We start from the raw sequence: 25,257 nt of genomic DNA on the forward strand, positions 1-25,257 counted from the left end.
ACATGAATTGCGGTCAGATCTAATATTTTTTTTATATACATATATATATATATATATATATATATATATTTTTATATATATATATATATATATTTTTATATATATATATATTTTTTTTTATATATATATATATATATTTATATATATATATTTTTTTTTATATATATATATATTAGTTTTACAAAGTTTATCAGTTTATACAAAGCACTTTCGATTTCCTAGACTGTTGGATAAAAAGTGGAATTTTTTCCTAATCTTTAATGGAAATACATTTAAATATTGTTGACAGAAACAAGAATATGAATTAAATACTTAGGATAAATTAACTTCAATAATATAAAATTATAATAAATAAAAAAATTATATTTAATTAAAGACTTCCCCCGTACAGTTTGACAGTTGTATTTGTTTTTTTTAGTGTTCATAAGAGTCAAAACATATTGTTTAAATTCTCATAAAAATCCAGTGAAACTTATATTATTTTGTATTTATGTATTTCAAATTGAAATGTTACATTTATCATGTTCAAAATGTATAGACATGTTTACAGTCAATTATGATATTATTAGTTGTACACAATATATAACTTCGAGTCCCAAAACTAAGTAATAATAGTAAATGTGTACTTCTTTAATCTTATTGGTAACACAGAATGTATTTGTTTTCCTTTTCCTGTAGGAGTGATTGTCCTTATTTCATATCATGTATTACGTACATGTGTATTGTTGCATTTAGCATTCATGCTGTCAATATTATTTAAAACCAAAAGGGGTGAGCAGAATCCAGAGTTGCCATGTCCGCATGCCACCGTTTACATTATATTTATCTTTATTTTCCTAAAGCTACTCGACTCGAATTACCATCATCTTTCAACGAGGCAAATATCCGGACTTTCGCGTACTCTTAACGCAAAGAATTGCTGTCAGTAAACAGTTTATGCAGGTATACAGGTAAATAAAAAAGTACTTGGTCTTTGCTTTTACTTATGTTCTAAAGTTATATGAATATAATACATATAATAAACCACACTTTGTATATAAAAATGAACTATTATATACACAATTATTTTCAGCCTTCTCTGACATCTCTTCCCCCAGCTTCCTCTTTACATCTGGCAACCCAGCGGAGTAGCGCAAACTGGCTAGGTAGCTAATGATTGACACAGACTGTAGTAAATCTGTTCAGGACACCTTCACATCACGTCACAAGGTTAGACACAAAGCCAACAGTGTCAGACTGCCGTGTCATACGAAGGAGGACACATCTTGAGAGTTTGAAAGCAGTTAAAACAGTTAAATGTAATTGTGCTAGCAAAAACGAAGAATTAGCAGCACTAGCTAGCTTTAGCTAAAGTTAACAGATGTTACCTACAGTAAGTGAACGTTAGCGGACTAAATATAACCCAGGTGTGGCAGACATCGCCGGGGATGAGACGGGTTGTTTTAGAGTTGCAGTTAAAGGTTTCCCCGTGTTTTGAGTGAACTGTAAGCATAGATGTACCAGAAAGCTCAGTAAATACCTGCTCCGCCTGCTGCTGACAGCATGGATGTATCGGTAACGTTGGCTGACAGGTAGACGTTGGAGAAGAGACTGGGCTAATTTATGTTGTTTTAACGCTAAATGTTGGCTTGAAATGTGTAATAAACCTGTGTAGCCTTTGAGATATCGAGTTGGCATCTATTACACGCTAAAGTACGTGGCAGGGGCGGACTCCGGCTATCTGAGGGGCAGGGGTAAACAAATAAAAAGGGCACCAGCAGCACAAAGCTTTCTATCATGTAGGGCAGCCCATAAAGCAATGCATCAGTCTTTTCAAGTTCAGGACTATATGAGAGGGCACTTTATTGCGTTTTCTCTACTGGAAGAGGGACCCCTAGAGGGCACTTAATCATGTTTTATCTAACATAGGGGCATCCTATTGTGGCGTTTTCTTTGAGCTTTCCTAGTTGTCTGATTCATTGGCAGTGTTTTCTGACAGTTGTGCCTGCACAATGATAAAACGCCACGTAAACACTGTGTCATGTTACTGGACGCATCCTCTATTTCCCCTGATAATTCTACATTGTGAACAACAAATAGTTTTGAAATCAGCAGGAGGAGAGCTAGTTAACGTTAGCTGTGAGCAGCCGGTGGGCAGCACTGTCCTGCACAGAGCCGAATCTGAAGTTATCAGAGGTTACATTGTTATACATCATGATGCATTTAAATTAGTATTGGGTGAAGGTAAATTACAACGTGTACAGATGTAATGTAAAGTTACATTTTTGGGTTGAAATTTGAATAAATGCAGTTGTTTGAAGGACATGTTTTAACAGCAATATAATTATTATTATTATTAGAGAGGGAATAACGACTTGTTTAACGTCCTAACACTATAGCTCTAAGCAGCTTATAATACATAATTAAAACTACTGATGCCAAGATGTTTTATTATCAAAGCAAATACTTAAATAGAAATACAATTATTTATTTCATAATCATTTGAGTTGTGTGTTATTAAGCAAATAACCACTATAGATGGCAATAAAAAAGTAAAAGGATAACATTTAGAATATTTGACGCTTTACACTGACTTTGGGATGGATGAAATTATTTTTGGAGACAGTGTTGAAAAAAGTTAGTTTTGAGCCTTGTAGGTATGTATTTCCTTTTTTTTAAATCAGGAATGAATAAAGGATGGGATCAATAAAATCTGAACAATTCCCATCCCTATCTCCAGTGGCAAAAACAATTATTAGAATTTGAGTATACAGTAGCTGACACTACAATGCAACACCTGCCTTTTGACCTTTAGTCATTCACTATTCTGGGAATATTACATCTATCACTGTCAAACCAACTTTCAAAACACATGTAATCCAAGCTGACGCGGTGCACAGGTGTAAGCCACCCTGGGCATGTGTCTCTGGCAATATAAGATAGAAACTGTTCGTTTGTTTCTTATATTGTATGTTTTGTTATGCGTCTTTATACAAATTGCCCACTCAGGACAAATACTAAATTGACTTGACTTGCTAAATGTCGTTTTTCTCCCTAGGAGTGTTATTATGGCCAACCAATCTGATGACATCACCTCTGTAAAGGGTCACACCTTCACTGGCCATACCTTCCAACATTATTCAGAAATGAATCTAGACAGGTAGGAAGGTTTGTTTTGGATTGGTCAGATCCTATCAGTTGGTCATTTACTTTGAAGCAAATTAAACTTAATGCTCTTAATGTTTTGTACATTCAGTGCATTAAATGACTTGAGAAAACGTTCTCTCCAATGAATGTACTTAATTTAATGTAGAATCTACATGGATTACAATGCCACGACTCCGCTGGAACCAGAAGTGATCCAAGCAATTTCTGAAGCCCTCCAGGATGCCTGGGGAAATCCAAGTAGCAATTATATAGCAGGTAAAGAAATACTTAAACAAAATGCTATTAAATTGATGGGATTGCAAAGCAATGTGTATGTGTAAAATAATATCCTTCATAAGCTAATGCTGCTTTTCCCTAATTTGCCTTCTCAGCACCCAGCCAGTAATGTCAGTGTGCAAACAATAAAAAATGACTTCTTGTATAAATCAATTTTGTTTATAGGTGCTAAAGCCAAGGCAATAATTAATCAGTCCAGAGGTAATGTGGCGAGAATGGTTGGAGGTAAAGCACAAGACATCATTTTCACATCAGGTGGAACAGAGGTAATCAAACTTTTTTGCTCATGTTTTGAAAATCAGTCTTGAGTGATGCTGGAAAGTATTTTGTGCAGAATAGTAATATTGTGCATGCAACAGTCGTTCATAGCAAACAAATCTTTCAGGCCAATAACCTGGTGATCCATACTGCCGTAGAGCACTTCAGGAGAAGCTGCAGGGCTGCAGAAGAAGGTGAAGGACGCCAGAATGGAAGCAATGGTCTTCCTCACATTATCACCTCTAATGTGGAGCATGACTCGGTTAAATTAGTAGTTGAGCACCTACAGAAAGTTGGCAAGGCAGGTAAGAGACCCTGTAAAGTTTTATTAAGATTAATACCGGGAGGATTTTTTATTAAAGAAATCAGACTTTATTTAAACACTAACCTCAGGTAGCTTCCTTACCTTTCTTGACTTGTTTGGATAACAGTGTTTTTGTCACAGATGTGACGTATGTGCCTGTGTCTAAGATGACAGCCCGCGTGGAGGTGGAGGATGTCATCGCTGCGGTGCGTCCCAGCACTTGTCTCATCTCAATCATGCTGGCCAACAATGAGACTGGAGTCATCATGGTAAGAAGGAGATATGTGCTTGGAAACCTATCAGCCCCTATTATGTTCCTTTCCAAAAAATATTTTACAAGAATTTTTGATCTAAATTGGTTTCTCTTCGGAGTTTATGACTTAAGAGCAGGTGAAAACAAATGTTTTGCCAGGTGAATTTTTTAAGTGTTTGTTGTTGAAATACTTATTTCTTCTTGAAGAGCATCCATAGAAATAGAATAGGACTAGAACTGACTTTCCATTCCAATCAACTTAGCAGGATGGTCAGAGCGGTGGCCATTTGTATGTGAACCGTGGCTCTTGTCACAGCGTAGGAGAGCACATAGCTAGCACCAGATGAGTGACAACTTTGTTCAGCTCATTTTCTGTAAACAGTTTAGCATTAAAGCATGGTGTAATTATCAAGATAGCGAGCTTCGACTACACTTTACCGCCCCACTGTGAAAATATTCACTTGCTTTCACAAATGAAAAAAGTAACTTGGACATTTTCCCTGCAAAACGTAATGAAAACAAATGTAAAGAACTTTGTTTCACCTGTTCCTAAGTCATAACGCAGAAGAAGACATATTTAAATCAGAGTTATAAAATGGATTAACATCATCATAAAAGGTGTTAGAATAGAACAATCCGTCAATGTTCAAAGGAGGAATTTGTGCTGATGAAGCAGAAAGATGCATTAGCTGATAAATCCTTCCATATATCATATATTAAATATTATTAAAATACAATTCCAATGTAAAAACTAAAAGCTCTTGGTACAGTTCAGTCTAATGTGCCCTGTTTGCTAAAACATCTTCCCTCTTGTCAGCCAGTCCAAGAGATCTGCCAGAGAATAAAGTCTCTCAACCAGCAGCATGAGCGTCTCAGGATCCTTCTCCACACTGATGCTGCTCAGGCTCTGGGGAAAGTCCGTGTAGATGCCTGTGAACTGGGAGTGGATTACCTCACCATAGTGGGACACAAGGTCAGGAATCTGTTCTTTAAAGTATCTTGATCTGGCATCGGAACGAAAAACAGGAAAACATTTTGTTGACAGGTTTTGTGACATTTGTAGTTCTACGCCCCTCGGATTGGAGCTTTGTATGTGAACGGCCCTGGAACTAAAACACCTTTGTATCCGATGCTGTTTGGAGGAGGACAGGAGAGAAACTTCAGACCAGGGTAACATACTACATTGTCTTACATGAGGAATAATACCAAATATGCATTGAACAACGGCCAAGATCAGAGAGCTGCATATCTAAATATAAGGGTCTATTTTCTCTCTTTCTGAATATTACAGCACAGAAAACACACCAATGATTGCTGGTCTGGGAAAGGTATTCCTCCTGCTTCATATATGTGAATTTTTACCAGTATTACTTTTAAAGGTTTTAGATATTTTTACTCTAAATTAAATTGTATCTGTCTGATTTGGCAGTTTACTAGACACCAGCCATGTCATATTAGACTTCATTTATAGCGTCTGCTTTGTGATGTGTCTGTTAGGCTGCAGAAATGGTGACCTCTAATCTGTCAGATTATGAGAGTCATATGCGAAGTACCAAACTTTATTTGGAAGAACGACTGAAGGTAAGTTTGATTCCATTTAGAAACATGAAAAGTGTCATATTCTTATCATGACTGGTAGATGTCAAAGACAATGTTAGCATCAGTTCATGGTGTGATTGAAGTTATTTGGGATGATTATGGTTCAAAGGCAGTTTTGTTCTTTGTCTTAAAAACGTACAACATACATTGTCATTATTCTGTTGCTTAACCTTTATAAACTAACCCTTATGCATCCCTAGGGAATCTTTTGGCTTTTTACAGTCATGATCAGGACTGATGTTGGTAAAAAAAATAATGTATTCAGACATCAGAGCAACTTTTGTAAGGTGAGGCTCAAGGGTTAAAAGTGTAGCATCAGTATTGTTTCCTTTTCAGGCCATCTTCAAAGACAAGATCCACTTCAACAGCCAATACTCCGGCTCTGATATCCTCCCCAACACATGTAATGTGTCCATCCTGGGCCCGACATTACAAGGTAAGTTCTCTGTCCTCTGTCTGTTTTGGCCTGCCAGTCAAAAACAGTGTCCTCTAACCCTACACCAATGTTTGTCAGAGGCCGTTCATGACCTGCACAGGGCCATTTGTAAACTACAAAGGCTTTAAATGATTAATCTATCTCGTTTTAGGCTGGAGGGTATTGTCCAACTGTAGGAGGCTGTTGGCCAGCGTCGGTGCCGCCTGCCACTCAGACAGTGGAAACAGGTAAAGAGAGTCCCCTCTTTCACCTGTTTGTGCTTTTGTTCAGACACCACATTCATCGCAGTTACATTACTCCCGCCTGCACTGCACTTTGTCTGTCCATCAGGCCTTCCCATATCCTTCTGAGCTGTGGCGTCCCCTCAGAGGTGGCAGCTAATGCCTTGAGGTTGAGCGTGGGCAGGGGGACGACCAAAGCAGATGTGGATGCAGTTGTTGAGGACCTGAGGGAAACTGTGCAGCTGCTGGAAGTAATGGACTGATGGCCTTCATGTGGGTCAAATAGGGATGTACAGAATGAAAAAACTAAAATAAACAATCTGTTTATTGTTACATTACCTGATTATGTGAAAATGTTAATATAAATAATAAAAGGGAACCTGAGGGGTGATGTTATGAAGAGATGACTGTACTCATTTTCCATCACGTCATGTGAGGAGCTAATCAGCTAATTGGAGTCAACATGTATGAGTTGAATTAGAGAAATAAACAAATCTATTCAACTAAAGAAATATTAAATGTAGACTATAATCTTGCAAATGTATCATCCGTTTGGTCATGCCCAGTGAGATTACATTTTAAAATAGTTGTAAAAAATAACACTCGTAATGCACCATGCCTTGGCTCTGACTCCCATTACTTAAGTTTCCGTGCCGCCTCAGCTCCCCCATCTCCAGTGAAGCGTTGGTGCGTGTGCCAGCATATGGTCACTGCCACACAAAGGAGAGCGGGAGGCCACGAGTGCTGCGCCTCCACCCGTCTTTCATTACCTTTCTATCTTACTCGCTCTGACCCCCCCTTCCTCTCTCCCCAACAGCCATGCTGGCCAGCTGGCTGCCAGCTCTGGTGTCACTTTCCTGGCTTGTGAAAGAGGCAATGAGTGCATGAGTTTTTGTTATTGAATGAGAGTTGAGCATGAGCGAGAAAGAGATGGTAACCTGGTGGGAGCCAGAGAGCTCCAAGGAGCTTGTTCTGTGTGCCATAACTAACTCATAGCAGCCATGAGGATGGTGCTTCATCGGGCCATCCAGGCTGCTCGAGCAGGCGATCTTGCAATCCTGAGGGAGCTGGCATCTACTGGTCACCTCTCACCTGCCATCACTGATGTTCAAGGTGCATGCCCGGTGCACCACGCGGCAAGGTGTGGACGCCTGGAATGCCTGCAATTCCTGGTGAGCGAGCTGGGGCTGGCAGCAGACGCCCGGGCCTTCAACAGGGCCACACCAGCACATGATGCAGCAGCTACTGGACACATCCGGGAGCTGCAGTGGCTCGTAGACCTGGGAGGCTGCAAAATTGAGGTACATTTATCCACTCTTAATAATCGAGAGAGAGAGAGAGAGAGAGAGAGAGAGAGAGAGCGCTGAAGTGCCTTGGAGAGATGCCACATGTCCTGGTAATTTCTACTGACTAGTGTGCAAGTCTAAATTCAGGTGATGGCTATAGATGGTCATCTAACTGATCCCAGAGTGAGGTTACATCACTGCAGTTGTAAAAGTTACTGTACGCTACCTTTTCACGTGTACTGTATTACATCATATGGTGTTGACTTACTGGGTATCCATTAGTATTATGTAGCAGGTTTGATTATGTCCAGATGCTTGAGGGGGGAGCTCCCACTGAAGCTATTAGTAGAGAGTCAAGTCTACATGTTACATTATGATTGAGTTTTCAGTATCTCTGCCTTCAATTAAAGAGCACATGTAAGGATTCTTTAAATGTATTATTTACATTTGTAACACCATTAAGACTTTTAATTTAATTTACAATTGCTGCATTTACACAAAAAAAGGCAGAAAGAAAAATAAATCAAAACAAGGCTGCCCCTCACATTTAAAAAAAGAATCAATACAAAGTGGAGTATATTAATTGCAATAGATGCAAGTACTAGCTCAGAAATGGCATTGTCCAAATAAATTACTCAATGACTTGATCATCTGTTAAATCTAAATCTTTAACATGATTAATGAAGAGCCTCCATATGTTCTCAAATATATGCTGTTTAACCGTTAACTTATCCTTTCTAATGGAAGGTTTGATAGCGTCTGTCTTCCATCCAGTATTGCTTGGTCTGTGAATCTTTTTCCAAAACAGTGCAATACATTTTTTTGGCGTGGACGGAGCTCTTTCATTTTTGCTATAATTATGTTTCTCTGGCTATAAGCCCAACAGAACAAGCTTCATATCCAGTAAGATTTGTCTTCAAAATATCTTCTTGGTTATAACTATTACCTATTCACAGAACTTGATTATCTTTCTGTATTGCAAAATGAACCAATGTGGAACAGATGTGATGTTTCATCTGATTGTTTCTTATTGATTATTAATTGAGGACCAAATGTCCTAATTGGTGGACTTCATAAGAATCCTTACTGTGGCTTAGGAAAAGAATTGCACCTGTTTAGTATGAATACCCTTTGACATCAAGAGTGTTTATTACGTAAGCCTTTACAGTAAAGGAGTTCCATTTGTCTACATTTAACTCCCATCTTCGTTCATGTTTCCAGGATAGAGATGCTGCCGGTGCCACTGCGCTCCACCTGGCAGCCCGGTTCAGGTTGTGTGGAGGTCATTACGTGGCTGCTCTCTGTTGGAGGTGTGGCCGAGATGGAGACAAACTGTGGAGCTGTCCCTGCTCACTATGCTGCAGCCAATGGGGACCTCACCTGTTTAAAACTACTTGTTCAACAGGCCCCTGGGTGGGTTCACAAGCATTCCTAATTGTTCTTTAAAGAAAGAAAAATCATAATTTATCTATGGCCATGAGTGCACCGTCACTACAGAACAGTGTTAACCTTCTTCCACAACTGGACAGTAGCCAGTCTCTCACCGAGTGGTTCCCATCATTATGTATCAGATTAGTTTGCATTGGTACTGCACTACATACCACCCTGAGGGCCAGAATTCAGATCAACATGAATACCATTTTATACATTCATTTAAACTAGCTTCTATCTATTTTAACCATTTATTTGTTACTATTAGATAGTTTTATCTATTTCAACTATTTGTCCCGTACTGACTGATAAATGGCGGGGTCAGACAATCATGGGTCATGTGACCATCAGTAACCTGTGAATAAAACATGCCTCGACACTGTTAGTCACATGCCAGCTTGTGGTTTTTGAAAATAATGAGATGCCAAAGTTAACATTTATACTGACTTTGGTTTTGTTTTAGAATTCGAGTATCTATTTAGTACTTAACGTTAATAATAATATAATAATAATAATAATAATAATAATAATAAGCTTTATTTGTATACCTTTCATACAAGAATTGCAGCGCAAAGTGCTTCACAGCAAAAACATAACAATTAGTACAAGATTAGACTAAGGTTAAGGTTAAGGTTACTTTTATTGTCTCCCATGGGAGAACTTTGTCTTGGAGAAAGGGAAGTTGCTGCATCAAGACCAGACATCACAATAAAAAACCACATTAGATAAGAACACATATGCAAACATAAGCCTGAGATAAAAACACACAACACGACATTCACCATGTTAAGAGCTACATATTCAAAGCATACATCTCAACAACATACATCTCAACAACATACACACTTAACACACATAACTTAAACACAACCAATCACGTCTTACTTTACATGTTTACAAGCCTCATAACTATATCTAGAGTGCAGTGTCTATCATTACCATATCATTACTATATTCACTTATGTTGTATCATAAAACACAAACCAATGTGTGTCATGGCTAAAATACTAATAAAGTAAGTTAAAAACTGAGACACAAGAATCTGTTTATATATATAGCAGTAGAATAATTGTTATTCATACCACATAAAGTATTAATTTCAGTATTAGGTTTGTCCATCACTTCAGATGCAAAGCTCTTCCGCATATTACAAATAATAATATATATTTACAATAGCACTGCATGTTCCACATGTTGCTGATGCAGAGGTCTAAAAAACACTTATTTGTTGTACTTGTTCTCATACTTACATACTTTGCTTGTGTGTCCTTGATTATTTATTTGTAAGATTCGGAATGTTGTAGTTTACAACCTGACGGGTCTCCACTGAAGCCTATGATGGGTACAATATCTCTCAAAACATATGTCTTTGCACATTTAGTCGATTGATGTTATTAAGTGATTTTTCATGCAAAAATGTCAGAAAATGCTGTTTTCAGCCTCTCAAATATGGAGACTTTCTGTTTTAAATCATATTAAAGTGAATATCTTTGGGTTTTGGGCAGATAAAACAAGACATTTAAAGACATCACCTTGGACTTTGGATGAACATATTTCACAATTTTTGGCAAAATATTGGCAGATTAATCGATAATTTAAATAATAGTGACCATTTGCTCACGTTTTTTCACTTTATAAATCCTCTACATATCAAATTGTTGCTTTGTATCAGGCAGAATTTGGATATGTGTGCCAATACTGCCAATGTTTTTAAGCCTTTAATGGCTGATAGTAACCTTTCTGCCCCCCTGTTGTTCATGTATTCTGGACTCCAGATGTGTGAACCACCAGACTGTCATCGGTGCTACGCTGCTGTATCTGGCCTGCCAGGAAGGGCACCTGCACGTTGCAGAGTACCTTGTGAACGACTGCAGGGCTGACGTCCACCGGAGGGCCCACGATGGCATGACCTGCCTGCATGCTGCTGCTCACATGGGCCACCAAGCTATGGTGGTGTGGCTGGTCAGTAGAGAAGCACAAAAAGGGTTTCTTATTTATATTTGTATGTTTTTTCAGTCACTTTGATCCTTTTTCATTCCCCTCAAATAGGTGAGCTGCACTGATGTCAGCCTGTCCTGCCAGGACAGATATGGAGCGACTGCGCTGCACTTTGCTGCCAGCAGAGGGCACTATTGCATCTTGGAGAGGCTGCTTCACATGGGTTCAAAGGTCATCAAGGACTACTGGGGAGGGACCCCACTTCATGATGCTGCAGAGAATGGAGAGCTGGAGGTTGGATGCAACTTTTTTTCTTTAGTTTACTTTTATTGTTGTGACACTGTTTGTCTGATCTTGTCTAAATACACTAAGCTGTATTCATAAATCAAGGTTTTATACATAATGCTGTGTTTAATATGGTTCTATTCCTTCTTTCAGTGCTGTAAAATCCTGTTGGCTAATCGAGCGAACCCTTCAGATCACGATATTGATGGGTTCACGGCAGCAGGCTTGGCGGAGTACAATGGACACCATGAATGTGCCAGATATCTCTCTGCCATGGAGAAAAATGTAAGCTCTCTCACTCTCACCTACAGTACATTTTATTTTACACATTTTCCTGCTTTGCGTCCTCTCTTTGTGTCAGCACTGCCCAGCTGTTTACTTTGGAATAAAATTTAAAGCTAATTTGTGGTCAACAGCAAACATCTAGAAGATCTTGGAACGCAGGTGAATCGACATGTATTTCATGCAGGTCGAGCCTGACAGTTCTTCTCTGGCACTGTTATCTTCCACTCAGCCTAATTGCTTTGCTCTCAGTTTAAGAGGTCTAAGAAAGTGGAGGATGATGGCTTTTGCATTTATTAGGGCTTTACAGGCGATGGTGCCGTGAGTGCTGGAGGAGTCTCTTCGTTCTCAGTTTGCCACCGAGGACACTAAGCTCTTTTGTGTTGTGCAGGAAGCACAGCACTCCTTAATGTGGCTGCTGAATATTTTAGTGTGAACACATTGTTTGTGCTGGCGTCGCCTGTTCAAGTCAGGGGTCAAAGCAGTAAAAAGTTGTCCTGCATTTAACTCAAATTAATAGTCAGTTTGCTGCGTGCAGCCTCTTTATATCTTGATTTATTTGTTTGTCTTTTAAGGTGAGACACTACAGGCCAAAACATCTTTCTTTCTTGCAGTTTGGCCTATTTTGCTTTCATAACATGTCTTTCAGACTAGCAGAAAAAAACCATCCAAAATACTGAATTAGGTGTTTATTTTACTTTGCCTTTTTGTGTCTGTAGATTTCTGCTACATTCACAAAAGGTTAGCATTAGATTTGCATATTTAAACATAACATTTCAGAAAACTTGTAATACAAAAATAATTGTCCTAGTGTAAGGAAATCAACTGGGAAGGTTTCATGGTTATATCTATTAGTTAAATGTTTACCCTATTCACCTGTAGTGTCTTCCTTTAAATAGCTACATAATAATTGGGGTTAGATGAGGATACTGACACTGAAATGTGAGGTTGTGGAGTTGATTTTAAATAGGAAACACATCCTGCTGTCACTGAAAGAGCCGATGGGGACCACTCAGTCTGCAGAATTATTGAACCTTAAAGCCTCACAGCTGTCCTCCTGCAGCCTGTCCTTGTTTCTCCCCATCACACTTCACTTGTCGCCTATAGCGCAGACGTACACAGCGCAGCGAAAGCTGTCGGCGTATAGAAGCCATTAATAAGACAGCAGAGAAGTGCAGCACTCATACATAAAGGGTACGATGATAGGGAGCCGGCGAGGCGTGGCTGCTGATCTCTTCAGAAACAATCCTCCCATCAACAATGGAGAGCTAATTAGCTCAGGGGCCGCGCCGACGTTGAGCGTAGCCGGAGCCACCTCCAACTAAGGGCCTATCAGTTACCCCTCTCCTGCGGCTCAGGTGGAGGGAGCATGGGCTGAGCCCGTCATGAGATCCACAAGCTTAAGTTTCACCGTTTTCACCATTCTGATGCCTGGAACCGGCAACTCTATCCCTCTGTGGACTGTGGAGAGCAGGATGTCATTGGCTTCAAACACACGTTTGATTGTGTGTCATGTTTTTTCCAGGGGCTTGGAAGTGCTATGATTGTCACCTCTAGATACTGTGTAATGTTGGTAGAAGACAGAACGATGTATTGGGTTTCTTGGCAACGTATGAATCGGACACACAAAGAGGTCATCTCATAGAGAACCTGAAATGGCCATTAATTGATTTAAATCCTCATAAAATTTGGAGAGCAGACTATGTAATGCTTACTGTGCCGGAGATGAGCTGCACATGCTTTAATTACATTTCTGGCAGTGTTTTAGGTTTGTAAAGTGCTGTGTAGATCACGGGTTTCCTCTGTTCTAAAGTGTCAGTCAGATAATCTCATTTCCGAGCAGCAACCTAAATGGATTGGGACATTAACCGGGGAGAGCTGTACGAGTATCTGGCCTCTCCGCATGTTTGGATCGCTCACAACGAGGTCCGACTCCTCACAACAAGGTCCGACTCCTCACAACAGTTTCTCATCTTGCATCTCAGGAACAGCTGCAGTCAAATAAACAGTGTGTGGCGTGAGGTTTACTTCACACACATTTGTGGCTCTTGCTCTCCATTGACAGCGAAGATGCTGTTGTTTGAGAACGGTATTTTTAGAATACTTGGACAGAGAAACATATTGTGACATTTATCACTGAGCTTTTGTTTATGTCAACATTTCCACTTTGTTTTTTGCAATGAGAAACAAAACACATGCTTTAATGGCTTCTATTATTAGAATTAGTAATAAAATATCTTATCAACATTATGATTACAAAGCATTTAATAAACTTATTGTGTTCTTTATTTTGTCAGAGATAAAAGATAATCTGAAGATATTCTTCTTTCACATCAGGTCTGTTGATCTGTTTTACAAAGCCTGGCTGCATCACAGTTGCATGTGTATCACAGATGGGAAGATATTTTACAGAACTATAAAGATCTATATCCATACACCCTGTAATACAAATTCTACTTTTAAAGAATGTAATGCCAAGGTGCTCAAATCTATTAAGAGCTGCAAAGATTAGTCCATGAATTGACTAGTTGATCGACATAAAATAAATTTGAAAAAGGATTTTAACTAGTATAGCACTCAGATGCCAGGCCAGATGCCAAATATTTGCACATTGTCAACATGAAACAAGATATCTTTGGGTTTTGGAAAGTTGGTCGGGCGAAACAACCAATGGGCCAACTTGGGCTTTAGGAAGTTGTGATGGGCACTATTCACAATGTTCTGCCATTTTAAAGAACCAACAATTATTCAAGAGAGTAATGGTGCTAATCGTTAGTCGCAAACCTAACTGGTATTTCTACTACTTTGTATTTCAAAATGTCTTTCCAGCAAGGATGCTGTGTAATGCATCGTAATGATGAGGCAGAGGTTATATTTGTCAGGAAATTGTTGAAGTATTGCATGATTTCAGCTATAAAATCTTCATATTTGTGGCCACACTCTGTTGTTGTTGTCAGCTTTTCCATATTAACAGCCAAACCCATCTATGGTGTCACATTGTGTTTCCACTGTCACAGTTTACTTATCATCTCAGGTAGATTTTACCCCCACCCTCACAAAAACCTCCTCCATTCAATTGTCCCAAGTGGAAAAAAGAAGCACCTGAACGCGCATGGATAACATGTCTGTTTTCCAGGTGCTTTGACAAGTCTTCCGCTGATACTTCTCTCTGTGCAACAACATTGGTTTGACCATGCATTAGTGACATTACCGGCCATCCTATCCTGTCCCTTAATTATTAACAGCATTCTCCGATCAGAGTTTATTGTTTATTGCCTGGCGGCCCTTGGCCACTGGCGGAGATGCCGATGATGGTGTCAAACGAGTGGTTGGTGATCTTACGATAGTGTCACATCCTCGACACAGAGCGACCGCCCCGGATACCTGGGTGCACGAGTCGGTGCGTGCGGAATTTCACTGTACAGAGAAGTCTTACCGGAGTGCACTGGGAGAATTGTTCAAGGTCAAGGTTAGTAGGTTTTAAGTTTCTAGATCATTTTATCTATTTGTGGTACTTTATATGCTGTTTTGGCTTGTTTTGACTCCTTTTTGTGCTTTATTACATTATTTTTCTATGAGCATTTGTTCATAAGTGACTGGACAGGCTGAGTAATTAGTTTTGTAAAATGAAAGGAAAGTTTTGTACGTTCTGTTAAAGAGGCCCTAGCTGACAGATGTTTTGGCAACGTTTTACCTTTATTCTGATCAGCTGTGGCCTCTCACGGTTAGGCATGACTAATACTCCAGGCTCATGAACTTACTTTATGTTGTCATTGTTGATTTTTGCATGATTTGTCTTCCTTTTTTGAATCCTGCACTCTCTCTCTAGGCACAGTTTTCTGATCCAGTAGCTGTTACAATGTTCCATTATGTAGTAGACAAATATTGTCATGTGTCTTCTTTAGCTACAGTGGATGCAAAAAAGCTGTAAAAGTTGGCAAAAACATTGTGTCAGCCTTTCAAGCATTTACCTCCATGCAGGAAACCTGAGAGTATTTTAGCATGTGAGTGGACATGTATTTACACTATAGTGTTCTTCTTTGTATAATGTACACCCACTGTATACATTCCACAATGCAATTTATCACCCACAACGTGAATATTTCATGTGGAAGCAGAATTACAAGACATGTTTTTAAATACACATGAAATCCTTAAAGTCTCGCAGGGCTCGACCCACAGGGACCACAGATTACTGGTGCTGCATGTCCGACAATGAGACAGCACTGAGTAGCTGTTTCTTAACTCTTGGCTTCTAATCTGTAGTGATTGGTCTCTTTGTAGTCTTTGATAGAGGGAGTGTGGATACATGCCAAAACAGGGCTAGGCTATCTATATCTGCGTGGTAATTGTGATGGGGTGCTGATGAAAACCAAATGCTCTCTGGCCACTAATTAAACACACACGGACCGGTTCATCGTAGCTTTTAGGACGTTACGAGAAGGGTCACAAAGGAATCAAGCTCCCCCTCCCCTGTTTCCCAGCTCTCCCTTGTTTATCTATTTACGGATTGCACAACTTCTGGGAAGTTAATTCCTCCGCCTGAGCATTGTCACAGCATATTTCGTGCCGTTGGACATCAAAGTGCCGTGTGAGAGGAAATGGCAAGGACCACCTCACGGACACAAAGCACAACAGCATGCAGCAGCATATTAGGGCTGCCTTTGATGTTTTGGTAACTAATAATGTCCTCGGAGAGCTGAATTTGATATGCATTCTGCATGGAGTGCATTAGGACAACGCAGGTTCATTAAAGGGGATCTAAATGTTTCCATACATCCTCCCTAGAGTGGTGTGAAATGCTGCCAATTATTCAAGGTTGCTTACTATCCCATGCGCTTGGGGTTTTTTCTCTTTGTCTTTTATATTTCATGTCCTCATTTCAGTCCAGACATTTTACAGTAAATACTTTTATTTAGCCTGTTTCTTACAGTAAGTCCTTCTTTAGAATTACAGAATCTTTTTACCAGCATTCTGAAAATGCCAATCTATCTCTTACTTTCATATGTTTGAATCCCTTTACACCTACATGTCATACTGACCTGTAGAAAACAATCAAAATAAATCTTACTACAATAATAATAATATGATTAATTACATTGCCCAATTCTCCCATCAAATGTAACTGCTCTATTTCTGCGATATCCTGTTTATAATGTTCCTACAGCACCTTTGGACAAAATACATATTACTTGCCTTTATATTTACCTGCAATACTTTTGTTGAATGAGAACTGTTGTGACTGACAACAGATGAAAGGTATCAATCCTTCCTCACCAATTATTTTTCCTCAAAAATCAAAAAAGGCAAAGTAGAACTATCCAGACTTACAACTCATCATTGTTTGTACGGAGTTCACAAGTTATAAGTGCAATAATAATTGACTCCATAATCAGAGGGAAGTTGCATGTAAAGAGACAGACAACGTTTGTTACCTGGTGTTTGCTAAAATAAAAATAAAAGATAAAAAGCAAAAATAGTAGCATTTGCATTTGTGGAGGAGTTTCAATGGTAGGAAATCTATGAAGCGACATGGCTGTCCGACATTGTTACATGTTGATACTGGACAATGTGAGGTTCCATCGATATCAACAGACGCTCCTCACTGAAAGTGACTTTGTTTTTTGCCGTGGCTCATGTCCGGGTCACACTCAGACATGTTGGATTTGTAAAAAGCTATTCTAACTAAGGTGTCTGACCAGGGAGAATGTTTCAGTGCAGTGGGAGTGATGTGATGAAATGACTATAGTAGTCACCATTATACGATTTTATTGATTGTATGAAGACTTTTGTGCATTTTTGGAAAACCCTCACCTCGTAATTTTACCATAAATATACATTTCATAATATTTGGTCTTCATAGTATTTAGTGCGACTCTGTTATATTTTCAGACAGCCTGTGCAGATAAGCCCATCGAGGTCATTGCTCCAGTGGAGGAAGAAGTGAAGGTAAAGCCGGCTGTGTTGTTGCAGTGCAGCAGGGAAGACTACTACGGCAGCCTGAGTGACACATACAGGGACAGTTACAGCAGTAACACACCCATGGATAGTTTAAAGGTAAACACAGAGTTCAGTTTTTCCCCACTATTCTTGACACTTTCCTGATACAACCCAAAGTAACCAGTTCATGTCCCCTTTTTTCCCCCAAACTAGCAACCAGAGAGTGAGGAGTCCCCGCAGGCGAGGTACCCTCAGCCCCCTTCTGCACCTGCTTTAGCTGCTGCTTCATCCACACCTGCCAAGCCGGGGAAAAGTGCTGTCAACAGAATAGTGCAGGTTCAAATTGCAACATCTGGTGAGAAAAACATTTCTGTTCATCTTATTCAATCTTAATTTAATACGGAAGCCCTGGGAGGCAAGTGAGAAAGAAAGATTCTGGTCATCCTTTTTCTAAGTCTGATTAAACTAAATTAGCCTGCGTGAAGAATAGGTCAAAAAAGAAATTTGCCCGGTGAAAAAAAACTTTTTCAGGATAATTTATTTATGTTTATAAGAGGTGGAAAAAATGGTTTTGGGAGGTGATTTAAAAAAATGTGTATTATTATTATAATTTTTTTTAGAGTTAGTTGTCGTTATACTCATTTCGACCAAAAGATGTTGAAGTGCACCACTGTTCTAAATAGGAATAAAAGCATTCATGTTTTCTTCCAGGTTTGTTTTAATTTCTCCATGAAGTGTAAATAAACACAAGGTACATAATACTGTGTGTTAGCAAGTTATGTCACATTACTGTCATGTCTTTCTTTTGGCTTTAAATGTATTCTAATCAGCGCTAATCTGCAGCTTGTAGTCCTATTTAGAACATGTGCTATTTGTGGACTTCAGCCTCTTGTGGGCAAAATGAGTATTACAACAACAAACACTTGATCCTCACAAAGAAAATTCCCCTGACAAAACCTTTTGTTTTTCCACATGTTTTAACAGAAGAAAAGAATGTAACTTAAAAAATGATCCTGAGAAAAAGAATTCACCTGCCAAAACGTTTCTCCCACCTGTTTCACAGATGAAAAAATCATCACGCTCTGGCAGCACTACACCGATGATTAAGAACAGCTGAAAAAAAGGGTTTTGTGCTCCAAGTGAAGAAATAAAATATTCGCAGTTCGCATAATTTGGTTGAAATTCATTTAAATGTTTTAAGCCTTGATGATCCAATCATCACTAAAGCGTATGTTATGCCAGAGAGCCGATGTGGTGAAGGTGAACATAGATCAGCAAGTGGAGAGTGCTCTGAAACAGCTGTGCCAATCACAATTAAACGTGAAAACAGGAAGCTCTCATGTCCGGATGGGTCAGCGTCACAGCATGAACACACATCTCCACCGCTCTGCACACAAAGAACACTGATCACGTATTCTTATAATAATGTGAGAAATAAATTGATTCGGTGAAACCTTTTGTACGATTATATCAGACCGATGCTATTTTATGAATAATTCTAATAGATTCATAAATGACCAGTCTGATGTTTGTCGAGGTCTGTATCATCATACTGTAACACAGTGAACTGCCGCGCGATCTGGTGCGGCACTTCTCAGAGGCGGGGGCATTTATCAACATCAGTCCTGCAGACTTCAGATGCTGCAGGGATTTCTTGACTTGTCATACTATAAAGCAGCTGTGGGTTAGGGTTAGGGTCACATTCATTCATAGATCAATGCAGACGGATTTACTGACTTTCCTTCTATGCCAATTATGGCTGGAGAGTATTAATTGACAGTGGTTACATAACCTTCGAAACAAGCCACAACTCAACCGTGCGTGTGGACGCATGCGTGCACGTCATAGCTGCGCTCTGGTAACACATAGCACTACACCCCTGTTCTTAAGTCATAAACACAGGAGAGAAAACTATTTAGATCAGACAGAACGTTTATTTATTTTTCTCACTTAGGGCTTCTATAATTTCATCATTCTTTACTAGTTAATAGTTACTGGAAGTCACTGCTCCAATAGAAAAACAAATGTGCGTGTGTTCATTAAAAGTAAGACTTATGATTTATATTTCAGTTATTAAAGGTTTCAATCGGCCCAAGGCCGCTGGGAGTGAGATGACTGTCTCTGCTGATAAGACGATGTTGCCTGATACAAACCTCCTGGCTGGAAGAAAACTTCTTGGCGACATGAAGTCCATTAAATCCTTAAAACAATCAGGGATATCAGGAACCTTCACTGGACAAGCAGTAAGTGCAGTCAGCTTTCTTATTTTGAACATCCTTCCTTTTCTTAGTGTTTTCTTTCCTTAGCTAAAATGCCACGTCTTTTGCAGAACAAGATGGTGGTCCTACCCACTGAGGAGGCCAACCTGTCGGACATCGACTACCTGGTGCCCACTCATGATGAGAGAGGCCGTCCCATCGCTGAGTGGAAGAGACAAGTCATGGTGAGACAGCTGCAGGCCAGGCTGCTGGATGAGGAGGATCAGAGGAGGAAGGTAACATCTCTAAAGATTAAACAGGGTTACATTATTAATGCTCTTACAATTATACAGCCATCTAAGCCAGGAGGGCTCCAAACGGTTTCAGTATAGTCTCAGTGAATGGAATGAAAACAAATCACAGAAGTTATTACATTAGTAAAAAGAAGACCACATAGAATAGCCTAAATGTGTTATTTGGTTAAAGAGTGAGTTCAGAAATAAAGTAGTTTTGGGAATTTGACTGATATTGACAGTCTGACTTTGAAACCCCTGATCTAGATCATACAGATCTGTAGTGATAATAGAAGTAGCACAGCTTGTCAGCCTCAACATGATCACAGTTTAATGTACATTATTTGTCTGGTAAACGTCTAATCGGAATCTGTTGAGTCCAACAAATACTGTGCAGTGTACACGTTGGATTGATCAAGAAAACTATTGAGTGATGAAATAATGATGTGAAATAAAGAACTGAAGGATAACGCATGTCTTTTTCTATTAGTTGCTGGCTTGCAGGTAGACATCAGAGACTTGTTGACACTTTGACACATCTTGCCTTCTTTAGGAGTTCAGATAGAAAACATGTTTCTGCACCAGCATGCCACATGTTCCACCTCGGTTTTATTCAGGAGTTATTTTCGGTGGATAGTTTTTGGGTAATTTGATAATGTGTTAATGAATCTGCATCTATTTTGATAATTGATAAATTGTTGGCAGGACTAAGAAAATCAATTATATGTTGTTCAGTCCCTTCTAACCAAATGCTCATTGAGCCTGACCACAATGAGCAAAGCACAAATTGTAGTCTGATTTAGTGATGCTATTCTAAATCTGCATTCCTGAAAATAAAAACTTGGAACCTCCATCATCATTTACTATAATTGCATATAACAAATCACTGAACACATAACATATTGCTAGTCAAGTCGTATTTCTGAGGCTTGGATCGCAGTTTTACTATATCATTACTCTTTCCCTCTCACGCCTAAGCCATGTGAAATATAAAAGAACAGTTTAAATATGACATCCTGCATGTCTGCCTGCCTCTTCTCTTACAGGAAAATGGGAACAGATATGCCAAAGTCAGCTGGAGGTACTCCCAAGCACACTAATGCCATCCTGGGGCCCTCTGGTGAGCTGCTGACTGAGGATGACCTCATCTATGTGGAGCAGCAGATTGCCAACGTCTCCATGCAGAGGAACTGTGAAGGCTACGAGCTGGAGCTCGCTCGTCTGGCCGAGGAGCTCAGGCACATCCTGCCAGCCCCCATAGTGAACATCACCGTCAACACACAGTTCAGAAACTTCTCAAGTCAAGTTCCTCTACCTGTGTGGTGCGGCCGCATCTCGGGCATCGTAAAGAGCATGTCTCTGCTCATGACCAACCTGACAGACCAGCCCTACTGTAAGATGCCCAACACCGAGCTGGTCACCGTGTTCTCTCAGACACCAGAAAGACAGAACTCCACCTAGGGGACGCAGGGAGAGGATAGAGGATGAAATCCATCAGTTTGGGGTGTCTGTGAGGACTCTAAAGTATAATTTTGAGACAGAGAACTCACCTTTGTCAGATGAGCCGGAGGAGGCTGTCGTGTTAAGTTCTTCCACACAGCTCGAGGCCACGGAGTCAGACAAACAGCCTAAAGTCTTGGGTCTAGCCCCAGAAACAGACCAAAACAGCGACTCCGGCATTGACTATGATGAAAATGTTGCAGATGTTCTAGAGACCACCAGCCTTAGAAAGGAGCGTATAGTCGTGTTGTTCTTAGGCCACTGGAAGAAGTCTGCCTACACTGTGACACTGAAGAGCAAGGACGCAGCAGAGAGGAAGATGAGTGGCAGGAACCCAGGGACGGGCGAAAAATTGGGGTCAGGTTGCAGGAGCAGCGTGGAGAGTGCCCAATCAAAGATGATGAACAGCTCTCTGGGACACTTCTTCAAGCAGAGGAGTGCTGTCAACAAGATGCTGGGGAACTGGAGGAGCATGATCTCCAGTGTCCCGTCCAGACAGATACGCAGGTGGGGCTGCATGACTTTTTGTAATTCACTATCCCTAGACAGTGAGAATTTCTTCACACTAGGTGATAACATTTTACTTTTTGGTGCTTGGTGTTCAACCCTGTCTCCTGAAAAATACGTTGCCATGCAACTAAACTGCATTTTCAAATACTTTGAGGGAAATTTATTTCTTCCAGGATTACGGTGGCAGTTTCAAACACGTGGTTAACGTTGTGAATTGAAACAAAACAAAACGCAACAAAACTACTTGGTTATGTCTAATATGAAATGAGTCACTTACAGTAACAAACACACAGAGGATTGACTGCAACGTTGCTGTTTCCCCACAGCTCTATGGAGCCTCTTTCACAGAAGCTAATTGTTTTGGTTTTAAGGCGAACACATGTACTCTTCTCCGTTTAGTCATATGTCATATATGTTAGCTCATCAACCCCTTTTCAACAGCAGGCAGCAGCTTTTTTTAACATGCAAGCTGTGATTACCACCTACAGTATACGCTACATGATTAGCAACGAACAGCAGGCAAAGTTAGCAACTCGCTAGTAAATAAAGTGTTAGCTAGCAAACAGCTAACTAGTTAGCTAAACTGAGCTATAGGAGAAATGTTTAGGTGGCCAGAAACACAACTTCAATGTACGCTAATGTTGCATCATGTCTGTTGAATGTGTTAATCGGCCAGTGTTTGCTAACATGTTAGCCATATTTAAACTTAGCAAGCTAATAAATCAGCTTTTCAGCTTGTTGAGTCAATCTGCCCCCAACTGGCCAAAAAATCCCCCGATAGGTTTGGAATGCTGTCTGTAGTGCTTACACGATATTAATAACATATTGTGACGTCTTGAGAGGTCGGGAGCTTTCCTCTGGGAGCTTTCCTCTGGGAGCTCTGGAGGTGTGGGTGCAGGAAATGAAGACAGCCAATACGTAGTTGTCAAACTTAAATCGGGTGTATTTAGTTCTTATACAGGTTAACTTATTTCTTACAGACAAACAAAAACAAAACAGGTATTCAGATCAAAACCCTCTAGTTGTATTCTCTTCACCTCAGGCGTTGTCTCTTCCTCTCCACTGTCTCCTTCCCCCCTTTTAGCTGCTGTACTAGGGCAATCAGCTGATATGGTACAGCTGGGCAGCAACTTGTAATCCCTGCTGCATCCACCTGGAGGGAATGTATCTCCCATCTATGACCCTGCCTCTCATGACATCACACTCAATCAACAATTTTGAAAATCGGTTAATCGTTGAAGTCACTCAGCAAGGAAAAATGCCAAATATTTGGTGCTTAAGCTTTTATTATATAGTCTCAGCCAAGTGTTAATACATCTTGAATAACCATTGAATGTTATCCACAGGCTGCACAGGCAGACAGCCCTCTACTCCCCAGAGCAGTTCCTACCTCGTCTGGATGGCGTGTTGGTGGAGTACGACAACCTGACCCTGGATCTCTTCATGCTGGGCTACTTCCACATCCTGGAGTTGGAGCTGCCTGTAGACGAACGCAAAATGAGACACCTGTTGTGTTTTGAGGTGTTCGACCACGTGGGGAGCTTTCCCTGGGAGCTGGTCCGGGACTTCCATAAGGCTGTCATGCAGGACATTGAGGCTGGGAACCGCGAGTGGAAGGACGGCTTTGAGGACATGAAAGTGAAGTTCTTTGGAAACACTGCGAGTCATTCTGAAATCACTGTAGAAGTGGTTAAACATATCCTCCCAGAGGTTAGACAGGTCCCTAAAGTCATTGTGCAGACACCTACACCTGACGAGGGGATGCTCCACAGTGGAACTGACATTTCCAGTTTTAGCAATGAAGAAATTTGTAAATACATCGACCGCAGTTTTGCTTTTTGGAAAGAGAAAGAGGCAGAGATTTTTGATTTTGAGTAGTCATCTTTTTGATATTTTTGTATTGTTTGTAGTCAGATTACATTAGGGCTGGGTATTGAACGTAAACACTGTTTGAATTGTGATCTTATTTGTTGTTGTAATGTCAACTATCAAGTACCGAAAGCTAGCACAGAATGCGTAGCCAGTTTCTTTGCCATGTTTACTAATTTCATTAGATATTGCCTGATTTTAATTATAATTTTGTAGATTTTATACTGTGTTTTATTGTGTTAAACCATTACACTCTTATGTTGTTAAATAGTAATATAAGTATCTAGTAGTTTTTTGGTACTGTTATTCAAAGTCAGGTATCAAATTGCCGATAGATTTCAAACCATACCCAGCCCTATTACTAAAGCCCGAGTACTAGTGTGTGTTCCTGAAAGTAAACATCTTCCCAACATAACCAAGAATCTTTGATTTGGCATGAAGAGTTCAAGCAATATTACAAAATGAATCATTACATACAGTAGATACCTAATTTCATTACTTGTAAGACTGACCTTGATTATTCACTTATTAACTTATTGTAAAGATACATTTCACTGACATAACATCTTCTTTTCATTTCTGACCTTTTTAACATGGATAGATTACTGAACGGGCCGGCCAGGCACAGCCCAGGGGCACAAAGGTGCAGGGGGCCCTCTGGCTTTCACCTGCAAAATGTCACTCAAAGAGACACATACCAAGCAGGAAGACTCAAAATGACCACAAAGAAACATATAGCAACTACAAAGAGACTCAAAAGAACTATGAAAAGGGGCAAAACAACCATAAAGAGACACAAAATAACTAAAAAAAGACCAAAGCAATTACAATGTGAAACAAAAGACGCAAAGTAACCACAAAGAGACAACAGACAGATGAGTAAAACAAAACAACAACAAAAAGAGGCTAAACAACTATAGAGTCTGTTTGTATTCTCTTATGTAGGAGAGGTGCTGGGGCCTTTTGGATGTCTGTGCACAGGGGACCATTGTCTTATAATCCTCCCAGGGACGTACTGGTACAGAAAGTTTATGCAGTGCCAGAATGGGCGCATGCTGAAATTTGTTTTGCAATTATTTTAACAATAATACAGTTTTTGTGGTATAAAGAGAATCTGTTGATGCTGAAGACCTTTAAGGACACTTTAGGATGTATTGCTAACACCTGCCTCCTCAGTTTGTATAAGCATGTCACCCCTGCACTGAATCAAACCGAGGTGAGCCTGAACACT

At 39.9% G+C, this 25,257-nt stretch overlaps 2 protein-coding genes across 6 annotated transcripts; both read left to right on the forward strand.

Moving 5' to 3' along the window:
• Positions 1–816: 816 nt before the first annotated feature.
• scly (selenocysteine lyase) lies at positions 817–6,894 on the forward strand. 5 transcript variants are annotated; one of them, XM_029430243.1, is made up of 13 exons: positions 817–950; positions 3,038–3,139; positions 3,293–3,402; positions 3,589–3,689; positions 3,809–3,986; positions 4,127–4,254; positions 5,056–5,211; positions 5,302–5,408; positions 5,530–5,566; positions 5,736–5,819; positions 6,174–6,273; positions 6,425–6,500; positions 6,604–6,894. In XM_029430243.1, exons 1-13 carry the CDS (start codon positions 937–939, stop codon positions 6,755–6,757), a joined length of 1,347 nt encoding a protein of 448 aa, XP_029286103.1. In that variant the 5' UTR covers positions 817–936; the 3' UTR covers positions 6,758–6,894. The 5 variants fall into 5 exon arrangements, with proteins under 5 accessions (XP_029286103.1, XP_029286106.1, XP_029286104.1 ...); XM_029430246.1 differs by lacking the exon at positions 817–950 and adding an exon at positions 1,102–1,145; XM_029430244.1 differs by lacking the exon at positions 817–950 and adding an exon at positions 1,120–1,209.
• A 56-nt stretch (positions 6,895–6,950) lies between these two features.
• On the forward strand, positions 6,951–25,070 carry espnla (espin like a). The gene is given in 14 exon segments (XM_029430247.1): positions 6,951–7,795; positions 9,002–9,049; positions 9,051–9,193; positions 10,987–11,173; positions 11,261–11,443; positions 11,588–11,719; positions 17,609–17,773; positions 17,870–18,011; positions 19,727–19,899; positions 19,986–20,150; positions 21,194–21,244; positions 21,246–21,605; positions 21,607–22,154; positions 23,504–25,070. Coding segments are annotated over 14 exon segments (3,129 nt in total). The 5' UTR covers positions 6,951–7,495; the 3' UTR covers positions 24,036–25,070.
• The last annotated feature ends 187 nt before the right edge of the window (positions 25,071–25,257 follow it).

Source organism: Cottoperca gobio, chromosome 4 (assembly GCF_900634415.1).
Source record: "Cottoperca gobio chromosome 4, fCotGob3.1, whole genome shotgun sequence".
Taxonomy (NCBI): Eukaryota; Metazoa; Chordata; class Actinopteri; order Perciformes; family Bovichtidae; genus Cottoperca; species Cottoperca gobio.